The sequence below is a fragment of the Drosophila miranda genome (genome assembly GCF_003369915.1).
Source record: "Drosophila miranda strain MSH22 chromosome Y unlocalized genomic scaffold, D.miranda_PacBio2.1 Contig_Y1_pilon, whole genome shotgun sequence".
NCBI lineage: Eukaryota > Metazoa > Arthropoda > Insecta > Diptera > Drosophilidae > Drosophila > Drosophila miranda.
This window is the reverse complement of record NW_022881603.1, coordinates 36,652,629-36,666,985: the sequence shown is the minus strand read 5'-3', so window position 1 is coordinate 36,666,985 and position 14,357 is coordinate 36,652,629. Positions and strand designations below refer to the sequence as shown.

Below are 14,357 nucleotides of genomic sequence, written 5' to 3'. Positions count from 1 at the left end.
CACACACACAAAAAGTGTACAGCAAAGCCAATATCTCTGGATATCGCAGAACCAATCAGACGCCTCTTCCATGTTTATGTTTAACGCTTTAAATGTTTTCAGTGAACGGTGTTGTCCGCTCTCTCTCTCCGATGTGTTGATACGGGACGAACGTTCCCCCCAGACATGCCATCAAAATTCGAAACGCTAGTTGCTACTCACTATTTTTCATGCCCAGGACAAGCCAAGCAACACGAACACGTTGATTTCCATTTTGGTTTGTGCCACAGAGAGATTATTTTGCATTTTTGCCCGCATCCACACAACAACACATCCACATCCGTCTCCGTCTCCGTTGCTCTTCGTCTCCCTCCCGATTTGTGGTTTGTTGATTTTTCTTATTCAACGCTCCATCGCTTGCCATCAGCGTTGCCTTCGCTCTGCTCCGTCCGGCTCTTTGCTGTCAGCAACATAATCATTATGGTCTCTCTGGGCCGTCTCCATCGGCTCCATCGGGGCTGGGGCAGGGCCCGGGCCAGGCGTGTAGCGTATTTATTTTAACGTTAATGACCAGTTGTCATATCGGTTGAGCAGACAGGGGTACCCGTACCCGTACCCCCTACCGCTCCACCACCAACATTTTCCATCCTCATCCGCTCCATCAACAGCACGCGGCGATTACATTTTAAAGTAGGTGTGTGAACATTTTCGTTTCACTGATTTCGGTTTTAAATTAAAGCTCTGCCAGGGATGGGCAGTGGGCCAGCCAGGGCTGGCACAACAGCTGATATACCCGATACTCGAAGAGTTCAGGGGTATACTAGATCTGTGGGGAGCGTCCTGGAAGGCTAGGATCTGGATCTCGATCAGATCTGTTTATTATCAATTTGCAGTGGCTACGCAAGGCCTGCCACGCGCTCACACACACTCTCAATGTGCAGTCATGTACACGACATGTATTGAGTCGCGCGTCATCGCTGTTATAGAGCATCGTTAGCCGTCTTGGTGGCTTCTTTCGGATTCAACCAAAAGAGAAATTTCCGGGGAAGGCTTCCCCTTGCCCCCCTTTGATAACCATTAACAATTTGGTAAAACTTGAAAAGGAACAGCAACGCAAAAAAGCATCACGAATGCACGACAGAGCGAAAACAAACTTGGTTGCTGATCATCATTGGGATGCTTATTACTATCTTACGCAGGCAGGAAGGCAGGCAACCAAGCATATGTGTTAACTTGAAGTTAAGTGGATTCGCCAGAGTCTCTCTACTGCTGGAGCTCCACCTTTCACCTGCCTTCTGTGCGGAGGTGCCTCTGGTCGCTGCCAGAACATGCAGCATTCATTCGCTTCCCTCTTCGTGTTGAAAATTTAAATAAGTGAACGAGAAGCTGAAGCTGCTGGCTGGATGGCTGGATGGCTGCCTGGCTGGGATCCCTTGACTTCCCTTCCCTGGGTGGGAATTGCATTTGGCCACTCTCCTGTCATTGTTTCCTCTTTTTACGAGGAATTTTTGCTTTCCTAGAAAGCATTCCTCGAGCAGAAATGATTGAACATTCAGCTGGAGACTCCTCGCCTTGGGCATCCTTAACGGACGATAGCTGAGGGCTGCCTCTGCATTTGCCACAATTCAAGTTCAGTTCTTTCATGCCTTTTTGCCCCAAGGCGGAAGCCACTCCGTGCTCTGTCTCTCTCTCATCCGTTTGTACATTTATTTTTCAATTGGATTATTAATGGCACTGGCATGCAACATGCTCGTATTCGTACTCTTCAGAAAACGTGAAGGAAACGGGTAGGGAGTGAAATTACGGAAAAAGTAAGGAACCTTTGCTCCTTTCAATGCGGCTATTTTCAGCGTAACTTTAGCCCCCGTCCGGCACTGTTGCCTGCTTCCACACATTTAATGAAAAATTATTCATGAGCGAAATTACTTATGGCGCGTGGGAAGCAGCGAACTTCTGGAGTACACTGTGTGAAACAGTCATGCCCACGACATGTATTTTGTTTCTGGTTTCGAGGGACCGAGCATCAATGTAGGAATGGAGTGGTTACAATGGGGCTTAGAATGGGCTTTTATTGGGTAAAAGTAGGTCTATAAAAAAGCATTCCATTCCATGAGCACCGCTTCCAGTGTGCCCCTATTGTGGTTGGCAGCCAGATTCGAATGCCACACCAATGTGTGGCAATCATTCATAGGACTTGTATTTTGTTTCGCTTGTGGGAACGAATGGAAGGATATCTTTCGATTGAAATTGATGGCCAGTGTGGAAAAACTCTGTTTTTTATGACAGTGTAGCCCCACCCACACACGAAATTCTAACCGCACTCTGTCCTTGCCAACAAGAAGAAAAAAATAACAACGGATGGACGAATGCGAATACGAAAAATGAAGGCTGGAGCAGGAGCAGGAGCATACCGCACGGATGGCTGACTACGGCCTGCCCCCAGCCCAACACATTTAAATAGCTGCAACTTCCGTTGCAACTAGTGCAACGTAGAGCGGAGACAGCCGCCACCTCCACTCCACACTGTAGCTGGCCATAATTCCACCACTCGCAGCAGCGGCAGCCGTGCTCAAGTGCTGCCAGTGTTGGTTAGAGGCAGCAGAGTGGCAACATCCTGCCACTGCCAGTGGCCACTGGCCCCGGCCAATGCTCACTTCAAGCCGCCACCCGCCTCCCGCCGGATAAGCAAAAGTTTCCCCATTCCGAATACCATTCTATTCCGTTCCCCCGCCCATTTCTGTTGCCCAACAATAACAGCACTTGCACTCATTTAGCATTTAACTGTTGTTCTTGCTCCTACTCCTGCTCCTGCTCCTGCTCCTGTTTATCCAGGTTCAGGATCAGGATCCGTAACCGACCTGTGCGGCGGCGTTAAAATTGTCGACTCGGTCATCCGAATTATGCCATTTTGCCACAAACCACAGCAGAGCAGCGCTGAGATGCCAATCGTCGGCAGCACTATTCACATGCGCATCCGTAACCGTATCCGTAACCACCGTAACAGTTCATTATTTTAGAAAGACATGGCGGAAAAATTGTTATACAAAATCACATTTTTTATAGGAGATAATAAAAATGAAAACAATACTATAAAAATACTAAAAATACCAAAAATATCAAAAATACCGAAAAATTCAAAATTTCCATATATATCAACAAAATACCAACAAAATACCAAAAAGTCAACTTTAGCTTATTTTAATAGATTTTCAGATCAAAGTGACTATCTTGACTTTCAAGGAACAAGGAAAATGTTTATAATACTATAATAGGAAATTAATAAAAAATAAAAGTGGTGTATTAGACCTTTCGGAAACATTGTTTTCGGCCTGCATGAATGATCAACAAACCTAAAAATTAATTGAGTAAAATATAATTGAAATATATCTTTAATTTGGATCCCACTTGCATATGTATGGACCTACTTTAAACTAGAAGAATTGATGATTTAGTAATATTGATGATTATGTGTTCTGTTGTTCTTCCAAATGGAATCCAAAGGGGTATCGTTATCGATGCACTTCCACGAATAATAAATTTAATAAGCTCGTGCCCCAGCTGTCTGCAAATTAATTTAAAGCATCGAGCAGCCGCGCAAGAAATCGTATTAAATTTTTCAACTTTTTTGTTGTGTTTTTGTTTCTGCCGTGCACCTGCCACCTGCCCCGCGAGCAGTCCCAGTCCCCGCTGCCAGTCCCGCATTGTGTGCAGGCTCGTAATTCAAAGCCAGTGAGGCTTACAGAGCGAACAGGCAGGGGCAGGGGCTGGGGCAGGGGCAGGCCCTGCAATCTAGCTGGGCAACACTTGAGTGCTGAAAACTACTACAAAACTATGCTCGGTCGTTGCAGCGGCAGAACGAGGCATATTGCCATAAAATTAACGGATGCTGGGAAGCTGGCCAGAGGATCAACTGGCAGAGAAGGGGGCCGCAGAGAGCTGCAGAAAATATTAACACGATATTTTCCGAGCAAGAACGTTGGCTGGTTGGCTGGCTAGCTGCTGCACCTCCTCCTGTGCAACCCACATCGTTATCATAATATGAATGGTGGTGGCCCGGCCCCAGTTGTGCCCCAGGTTGGTGCAGGGGGGCAGGCGGGGGAAACGGGGTGGAGGTAGAGGTACCTCTGCTTGATTATGAGTGAGTGCGGCAGCCATGGGGAGCATAGCCTGGGCATGTGCTTGTCTGTCGCACTGCAACATCGTCCTCTCAACCACTGGAGGCCTGCCTGGCTGCCTGCTGACATGTGGGTACTGTCTCCTGCCCCACCCAGAGCATCCACCCACCAGTTTCTCCCGTGCTTCCATTGCTGATAATGATGCTCAGTACATTATTCGCTGACTAGGCTCGTACGTATCCTGCTTTTGCTGCTGCTGCGTTTGCATTTCATTCTTGCCACCGTGGACACGTATTTGGGACAAGTATTTAATTAGGAAGTGCTTACGTGTAAGCGCTTTAAGCAAGCACTACAAATGCATACAGTGCTTTCCAGCCCACCTAATGATTCGTATATAAAACATAGTCAAGGCTCAGAGACAGCAAGATGTGGATTCCCAAGGAATTCAGGACAATGCCTCTCCATTCGAGACGGGTTTCCGTTGAAGATTAATTGAAGGATACACCCGTATGTACGGGACGAATCAGAGAGCAGAACGAAAGAATGGTTCCAGGTTCCAATAACAGAATATCCATTTATTCGAATAAATTGCGCGCGTCTGCCTTTGACTTGAAATTGATGCAAATGTCTTTGGGGGCCTCCAGCTCCTGCTTGGCATCCTGCCCCTCTCTCCCCCTCTCTCTGCCTCCCTTTTGGGCCCCCAATTGCAATTTCCTCTTTGGGCAAGGCACAGCTGCAGCTGCAGTTCCTCCGTGAGGAAGGGAGGGAGGAGTGTTCGGGTACTCCTCTGGAGGGTATGGGTATTGTTGAGTTGATGATGTTTGCCTGTTAAGTGGGCCCAGCGCAGGCTGCAGGACGAAGGCTGACGGTCTGCATTTCCTGGTTTTGGCATAAATTTCCACAAAATAACGTCTTTCGATGGCCAAAACTGTTGAATGGCTTAGAATGGGCTTTTATTGGGTAAAAGTAGGTCTATAAAAAAGCATTCCATTCCATGAGCACCGCTTCCAGTGTGCCCCTATTGTGGTTGGCAGCCAGATTCGAATGCCACACCAATGTGTGGCAATCATTCATAGGACTTGTATTTTGTTTCGCTTGTGGGAACGAATGGAAGGATATCTTTCGATTGAAATTGATGGCCAGTGTGGAAAAACTCTGTTTTTTATGACAGTGTAGCCCCACCCACACACGAAATTCTAACCGCACTCTGTCCTTGCCAACAAGAAGAAAAAAATAACAACGGATGGACGAATGCGAATACGAAAAATGAAGGCTGGAGCAGGAGCAGGAGCATACCGCACGGATGGCTGACTACGGCCTGCCCCCAGCCCAACACATTTAAATAGCTGCAACTTCCGTTGCAACTAGTGCAACGTAGAGCGGAGACAGCCGCCACCTCCACTCCACACTGTAGCTGGCCATAATTCCACCACTCGCAGCAGCGGCAGCCGTGCTCAAGTGCTGCCAGTGTTGGTTAGAGGCAGCAGAGTGGCAACATCCTGCCACTGCCAGTGGCCACTGGCCCCGGCCAATGCTCACTTCAAGCCGCCACCCGCCTCCCGCCGGATAAGCAAAAGTTTCCCCATTCCGAATACCATTCTATTCCGTTCCCCCGCCCATTTCTGTTGCCCAACAATAACAGCACTTGCACTCATTTAGCATTTAACTGTTGTTCTTGCTCCTACTCCTGCTCCTGCTCCTGCTCCTGTTTATCCAGGTTCAGGATCAGGATCCGTAACCGACCTGTGCGGCGGCGTTAAAATTGTCGACTCGGTCATCCGAATTATGCCATTTTGCCACAAACCACAGCAGAGCAGCGCTGAGATGCCAATCGTCGGCAGCACTATTCACATGCGCATCCGTAACCGTATCCGTAACCACCCCCACCCTCCATCCAACTCCCGTGCTTTATACATTAATAATTAAAATATTTTCCCCAGTTTGAATGAGGAGCAGAGCAGAGCAGTCTCTTTTGCTGGCTGCTGCCACGATTCCATTCCATCTCTATATCCGTCTCCGTCTCCATTTCGGTCGAGTGTGGGGACTGCTGCTGCTACTCGACTCCATCTGGATGGAGGAGCCTGTCTGCTCTGTCTGCTCTGTCTGCTCTGTGTGTGGATGTTGGTAATGATGTTGATTGATTCCTTGACGCTTCACTGCCTCCAGTCTGCGGAGGGAGCATAAAAAAAGTGCATGAAATGCAAGGATTTAAGAAAAGTGCCAGCATCAGCTGGAGATCCGGGATTACAGTGCATATTTATGGATTTATCGATTTGTGGTTGTGTAACCTCAAAGTAGTAGGGATTCCCGCCCTGATACGATGTTATTTTTATTCCTATATTCGATTATAATATACGTGTGTCCCACTTGGCACATTAGTCCTGCTTGGGGGGCGGTGGGGGAACCGCAAGCATTCACGCTTGACGACATCTGAACACGCACCCAAGCAAGCAACTAACCCACTTTTCGAAATGTCACCATTTTCATCGTCGACCCATAGTCGGTAGTCATAATCGACTACCATGCGCAACTATCGCCTACAACTATCGGCCTGCAACCAAGCACAGCTGATCGCAGAAATCAGCATCTCCGGGCATCAGAAGGGGCAATCTATGAGGGTAATTCCAGCTTCGGTGCTAGAAATTCGCAATTTGTTCCACGCCCCAACCCACGTGCAGGCAGTGGCAGCTGGGGGCTCGCCCCCACGAGGGCAAACAAAGGCGGGCCCAAGCTCCTGACTGACTGCTGCTGACTAAACCCATTTCACATTTGTTTCCCCTTCTGTACTTGCAGTGCATGGACCCATCTCCTCGTCGCTGGTGTCCAGCTCATCGTCGTCGTCGTCGTCGTTGTTGTCCTCGTCCTCGAATGCATTCATCAACACGCCAGCGACGCTGCTGTTCACCACGAGACACGATATACAGGTGGCGAACATAACCCGGCCGACGGGGGGACCCCAGATCGACGTGCTGGTGAGGGATCTGGCCGAGGCCATGGCCATTGACTTTTACTATGCGAAGAATCTGGTCTGCTGGACGGATTGCGGCCGGGAGGTCATCGAGTGCGCGCAGACGAACGCCTCCGCGCTGCTGCCGCTGTCGAAGGCGCCGAAGCAAACTGTGATATCGACGGGGCTGGACAAGCCCGAGGGCCTGGCCATCGACTGGTATACGGACAAGATCTACTGGACGGACGGCGAGAAGAACCGCATCGAGGTGGCCTCGCTGGACGGCAAATACCAGAAGGTACTGTTTTGGACAGAGCTGGACCAGCCGCGGGCCGTGGCCGTGGTGCCCGGCAAGCGGCTGCTCATCTGGACGGACTGGGGCGAGTATCCGAAGATCGAGCGGGCCAGCATGGACGGGGACCCCCTGTCGCGCATGACCCTCGTGAAGGACAACGTGTTCTGGCCGAACGGCCTGGCCGTGGACCTCAAGAGCGACCTCATCTACTGGACGGACGGCAACAATCGGTTCATCGACGTGATGAAGCTGGACGGCAGCAATCGCCGGACGATAGTCAACAACCTGAAGTACCCCTTCAGCCTCACGTACTTCGACAACCGCCTGTACTGGACGGACTGGCAGCGGGGCTCCCTGAACGCCCTCGACCTGCAGACGCGCGAGCTGATGGAGCTGATCGACACGCCCAAGGCCCCGAACTCGGTGTGCGCTTGGGACGCATCGCTCCAGCCGTACGAGGACAATCCCTGTGCCCACAACAACGGCAACTGCTCGCACCTGTGCCTGCTGGCCACCAATCCGCAGGGCTACAGCTGCGCCTGCCCGACGGGCGTCAAGCTGGTCAGCGGGAACAGCTGCGCCAACGGCTCCCAGGAGATGCTGTTCATTGTACAACGGACGCAGATCAGCAAGATCTCCCTGGACTCGCCGGACTACACGATCTTTCCGCTGCCCCTGGGCAGGGTCAAGTATGCGATTGCCATCGACTACGACCCCGTGGAGGAGCACATCTACTGGTCGGACGTCGAGGCCTACACGATCAGGCGGGCCCGGGCAGACGGCACGGCTGTGACCGACTTTGTCACCTCCGAGGTGCGCCATCCCGACGGCCTGGCACTCGACTGGCTGGCCCGCAACCTCTACTGGACGGACACGGTGACGGACCGCATCGAGGTGTGTCGCCTGGACGGCTCGGCCCGCAAGGTGCTCATCTACGAGCACCTCGAGGAGCCGCGAGCCATTGCCGTTGCCCCCTCGCTGGGCTGGATGTTCTGGAGCGACTGGAACGAGCGCAAGCCGAAGGTGGAACGGGCCTCCCTCGATGGCTCCGAGCGTGTGGTGCTCGTCTCCGAAAATCTGGGCTGGCCGAACGGCATCGCCCTCGACATCGTGGCCAAGACGATCTACTGGTGCGACGGCAAGACCGACAAGATCGAGGTGGCCAACATGGACGGCTCCGACCGGCGCGTGGTGATCAGCGACAACCTGAAGCACCTGTTCGGGCTGAGCATTCTGGACGACTACCTGTACTGGACGGACTGGCAGCGGCGCTCCATCGACCGGGCCCACAAGATCACGGGCAACAATCGGATAGTGGTCGTGGACCAGTATCCTGACCTCATGGGCCTCAAGGTGACTTGCCTGCGGGAGGTGCGGGGCCAGAATGCGTGTGCTGTGGGGAACGGGGGCTGCTCGCACCTCTGCCTGAACCGGCCCCGCGACTACGTCTGTCGCTGTGCCATCGACTACGAGCTGGCCAACGACAAGCGGACCTGCGTGGTGCCCGGCGCCTTCCTGCTGTTCTCGCGCCAGGAGCACATTGGCCGCATCTCGATCGAGTACAACGAGGGCAACCACAACGACGAGCGGATACCCTTCAAGGATGTGCGCGACGCGCACGCCCTGGACGTGTCGGTGGCGGAGCGGCGCATTTACTGGACGGACCAGAAGACCAAGTGCATCTTCCGGGCCTTCCTCAACGGCTCCTACGTGCAGCGGATCGTGGACTCGGGTCTGATTGGGCCGGACGGCATCGCCGTCGACTGGCTGGGCAGCAACATCTACTGGTCCGATGCGGAGGCCCGTCGAATCGAGGTCGCCCGCCTGGATGGCAGCAGTCGGCGCGTGCTCTTGTGGAAGGGGGTGGAGGAGCCCCGGTCCCTGATCCTCGAGCCGCGCCGCGGCTACATGTACTGGACAGAGTCGCCCTCGGACTCCATACGCCGTGCCACGATGGACGGATCCGAGCTGCAAACCATCGTGGCGGGAGCCAACCATGCGGCGGGGCTCACATTCGACCAGGAAACGAGACGCCTCTACTGGGCCACTCAGTCGCGGCCCGCAAAGATAGAGAGCGCCGACAGGGATGGCAAGAAGCGCCAGATACTGGTGGGCAGCGACACCGACGAGCCGTACGCGGTTTCCCTGTACCAGGACTACGTCTACTGGAGCGACTGGAACACCGGCGACATTGAGCGGGTGCACAAGACGACGGGCGAGAACCGCAGCCTCGTCCACTCGGGCATGACGTACATCACCTCGCTGCTGGTGTTCAACGACAAGCGACAGGTGGGGGCGAACGCGTGCAAGACCAACAACGGGGGCTGCTCCCACCTGTGCCTGGCCCAGCCCGGCAGACGGGGCATGACCTGTGCCTGCCCCACCCACTACCAGCTGGCCAAGGACGGGGTCTCCTGCATCCCGCCCAAGAACTACATCATCTTCAGCCAGAGGAACAGCTTTGGCCGACTGCTGCCGAACACGACAGACTGCCCGAATGTGCCGCTGCCGGTGTCCGGCAAGAATATCCGAGCCGTAGACTATGATCCGATCTCGCATTACATTTACTGGGTAAGGAGGATCAGCAGAAGCTGAGCCCGGTATCTCCCAGTGTCCCTAATGCTTCGTTTACTTCTTCCAGATCGAAGGCAGGAGTCACAGCATCAAGCGTTCTCTGGCAAATGGCACAAAGGTGAGCCTCTTGACCAACTCCGGCCAGCCGTTCGACATTGCCATCGACATCATTGGGCGGCTGCTCTTCTGGACCTGCTCGTACTCCAACAGCATCAACGTGACCAGGTGAATCTCTCCCCCTCCAAATCCCACAATTGTGTTCCTAAAAGGTTGCCTCTTTCAGCTTCCTGGGCGAATCCGTTGGCGTCATCGATACCGGGGACTCGGAGAAGCCTCGCAACATTGCCGTGCACGCCATGAAGCGCCTGCTCTTCTGGACAGATGTAGGCAGCCATCAGGCCATCATTCGGGCCCGCGTCGATGGCAATGAGCGCGTGGAGCTGGCCTACAAGCTGGAAGGAGTCACGTCGCTGGCCCTGGACCAACAGTCCGATATGATCTACTACGCCCATGGCAAGCGAATCGATGTGATAGACATCAATGGAAAGAACAAGTAAGCAACGAATGTGGGGACCCTCTGGACACACGTGTAATCCCCATGTGTTCCCTCTCCGCAGGAAAACTCTTGTGTCCATGCACATCTCGCAGGTGATCAACATTGCCGCCTTGGGGGGATTTGTGTACTGGCTGGACGACAAGACCGGAGTGGAGCGGATCACTGTCAACGGCGAGCGTCGTTCCGCGGAGCTGCAGCGTCTGCCGCAGATCACGGACATCCGGTCCGTGTGGACACCGGATGCGAAGGTGCTGCGCAATCACACGTGTCTGCACAGTCGCACCAAGTGCTCGCACATCTGCATAGCCAGCGGGGAGGGTGTGGCGCGCAGCACGCGCGACGTCTGCTCGTGCCCCAAGCATCTGATGCTGCTGGAGGACAAGGAGAACTGCGGCGCGTATCCGGCCTGTGGGCCAGACCATTTCACGTGCGCGGCCCCCGTGGCGGGCAATAGTGACATGAACAAGGACTGCATACCCGCCTCCTGGCGCTGTGACGGCCAAAAGGACTGCCCGGACAAGTCGGACGAGGTGGGCTGTCCCACCTGCCGGGCGGATCAGTTCAGCTGCCAGTCCGGTGAGTGCATCGACAAGGCCCTGGTCTGCGATGGTACCACCAACTGTGACAACGGCCACGATGAGGCCGACTGCTGCAAGCGCCCAGGGGAGTTCCAGTGTCCCATCAACAAGGTGAGTGGAAAGATACGATGCCTGGCTAAATTCTCAAGCTAACTATATCCCGTCCCGCCTTTCCACAGCTTTGCATATCGGCCGCCCTGCTCTGCGATGGCTGGGAGAACTGTGCAGATGGAGCGGACGAGTCGCCCGACATTTGCCTGCAGCGGCGCATGGCCCCCGCCTCGGACAAGCGGGCATTCATGATACTGATCGGGGCCACCATGATAACCATATTCTCGATTGTCTATCTGCTGCAGTTTTGCCGCACGCGCATCGGCAAGAGCCGCACAGAGCCAAAGGAAGACCAGGCCTCGGATCCGTTGTCGCCCTCGACGCTCAGCAAGTCGCAGCGCGTGTCCAAGATTGCCTCCGTGGCGGATGCGGTGCGCATGTCCACGCTCAACTCGCGGAACAGCATGAACTCGTATGACCGCAATCACATTACGGGGGCCTCCAGCTCCACCACGAATGGCAGTAGCATGGTAGCGTATCCCATCAATCCACCGCCCTCGCCGGCCACCCGGTCGCGGCGCCCGTACAGGCACGACAAGATCATCAATCAGCCGCCACCGCCCACGCCCTGCTCCACGGACATCTGCGACGAGTCCGACTCCAATTACACGAGCAAATCGAATAGCAATAACAGCAACGGCGGAGCCACCAAGCACTCGTCTAGCTCGACGGCCGCCTGCCTGCAGTACGGATACGACAGCGAGCCATATCCGCCGCCCCCAACGCCGCGCTCGCACTACCACAGCGATGTGCGCATCGTACCAGAGTCCTCCTGCCCGCCATCGCCGTCGTCGAGGAGCTCCACGTACTTCTCTCCACTGCCGCCGCCTCCATCGCCTGTACAGTCGCCCAGTCGAGGTTTTACGTAACGTTTTGAGATTTACATTTAAATGGATAGCGATGGAACGGAAATGGAGTAACATATCATTATACGTACGGATGGATGGAGGATGGTTGATGGATGGGAGGCGGAGTGTTTTAATTTGTAATTTAATTTAACTTAATTTTCACAATTCTACTTTCTGTAACGTGTTTTTTATACCCGATACTCAAAATGAGTATTGGGGTATATTAGATTTGTGGTAAAAGTGGATGTGTGTAACGTCCAAAAGGAATCGTTTCCGACCCCATAAAGTATATATATTCTTAATCAGCATCAATAGCCGAGTCGATTGAGCCATGTCTGTCTGTCCGTCCGTCTGTCCGTCCCCTTCAGCGCCTAGTGCTCAAAGACTATAAGAGCGAGAGCAACGATGTTTTGGATCCAGACTTCTGTGATATGTCACTGCTACAAGAATATTTCAAAACTTTGCCCCGCCCACTTCCGCCCCCACAAAGGGCGAAAATCTGTGGCATCCACAATTTCGACGATACGAGAAAACTAAAAACGCAGAATCGTAGAAGATGACTATATCTTCTAGAGTGCAAAATCTGAACCAGATCGTATAATTATTATAGCCAGAATCAAGAAAACAATTTAATTTTTTCTCGCCCTGTCTCTCTCTAACACACACGTAGCATAGCCGGCTTTGCTTGGAGTAGCGCCTAGATCTCAGAGACTATAAAAGCTAGAGCAACCAAATTTAGTATCCACACTCCTAATATATCGGACCGAGACGAGTTTGTTTCAAAATTTCGCCACACCCCCTTCCGCCCCCGCAAAGGATGAAAATCTGGGGATATTCACAAATCTCAGAGACTATTAAGGCTAGAGTAACCAAATTTGGTATCCGCACTCCTGTTAGATCTCACTATAAAACGTATATCTCAAAATTTCGCCCCACCCCCTTCCGCCCACACAAAGGACGAAAATCTGTTGCATCCACAATATTGGGGATACGAGAAAACTAAAAACGCAGAATCATAGATAATGATCATATATATCAGATTGCTGAATCTGGATCAGATCAGATCATTTTTATAGCCAAAAGGAACAAATCAATTTGCACTGGCTACGCAGCACCCGACGTCACGCTCAGACTGATTTTCTGTCTCTCTCGCACGCACTCCTTGTCGTGTCGTTTAATATTAGCGGCGTCTGCCGGAGGAGAGCCATACTGACTTAGTATCGGGTATAACTGTAGAGTTGCGGTGTCCGCAGCAACTCACAACGTTCCCCCTCGTTTTGTAAATATGTATGTGTTTATCATTTGGTCATTTAAGGCTTTAACTATTTTTAATCTTAGTTTAAAGAGCTCCCACCGTCCCGTGCCGTCCCGTCCCCCGAGCCGGCCGGGGCGGTGTAAATGCCTGAGGAGGACCTTCTCGATCTCGTTAAGTTTCATTTTGCCAGATACCGAAATAGATTGCAGTACAATGCATCATAAAGGTACGCGCCAACAATAGACTGCAATACATTTTTGTAAGCGAAATGCAATTATTAGCAATTAGCCATAGATCCTAGATACGATACGATACGATACATATACGATACGATACGATACGAGTACAGTATTTGATAAGACAACAAATTTTAAAATTCCGAGTGCCAAATTTTCTGAAAACAAACGAAAAACAAAACCCAGAAATTTCACAAAAAACGTCATCGTATCTACAAACAATTTGAACCGATGATCCGAAAGCATTTACCACTTGGAGACTTACTTTAATATTTAGTTGGCAAGTGTAAATAGTTGATACTTTCGCGGAGGTAAGCAACAGCGGAAGGACAAGTGCGCAACTACAAATGTAATGAACGAAATGAAATGTCTTCTTAATCGTTATAAACACCAAAAAGTGCCTCAGTAGTGTGTGTTTTATTGTTTATCCTATATATCGTCTATGACTTATTCGTAGATAAAACAAATGAATAGCCAGTTATTCACACGACTTGTGTGTATTTTTTAATCAATAATTAAACAACAATAAATATCATATTTATAGGTAATTTTAGCGAAAGTTAAGTGTAACAAAAGAATATACAACAAACAATATTTTTAAATGTAAACTTTCGTCTTTTTAACTAAATCTAAAATCCTCTTTTGGGTTCTTGCGATTTTTGATGCTTGAAGGATGATGTCAGGAGATGATCTTCAGCATCGCAGTCTGTGATCAATGCCTGCTTGAAAATCCATCCCTAGACGATATTTAGAGGAGAAGCGAGGATCAAGCATACCATTTCCGACTGTTGTCGCCTGTCTAAAGGTGGAAGGTAAAGGCCGCCCCTTGGCACATCTCATGAAGAAGTGGCTTTATAAGCATG

General features: G+C 51.7%; 1 protein-coding gene across 3 annotated transcripts in view; it reads left to right on the top strand.

Annotated features, from left to right (window-relative positions):
• LOC117190081 (low-density lipoprotein receptor-related protein 6-like) overlaps positions 1-12,249 on the top strand; it is a 36,098-nt gene extending 23,849 nt beyond the window's left edge. For all 3 annotated transcript variants that reach the window (XM_033395164.1, XM_033395165.1, XM_033395163.1), the window contains exons 3-7: positions 6,888-9,907; positions 9,978-10,135; positions 10,194-10,463; positions 10,528-11,155; positions 11,224-12,249. In XM_033395164.1, coding sequence (XP_033251055.1) covers positions 6,888-9,907; positions 9,978-10,135; positions 10,194-10,463; positions 10,528-11,155; positions 11,224-12,024 — 4,877 coding nt within the window. In that variant the 3' untranslated portion in view covers positions 12,025-12,249. The remainder of the gene's footprint in view (positions 1-6,887; positions 9,908-9,977; positions 10,136-10,193; positions 10,464-10,527; positions 11,156-11,223) is intronic.
• The last annotated feature ends 2,108 nt before the right edge of the window (positions 12,250-14,357 follow it).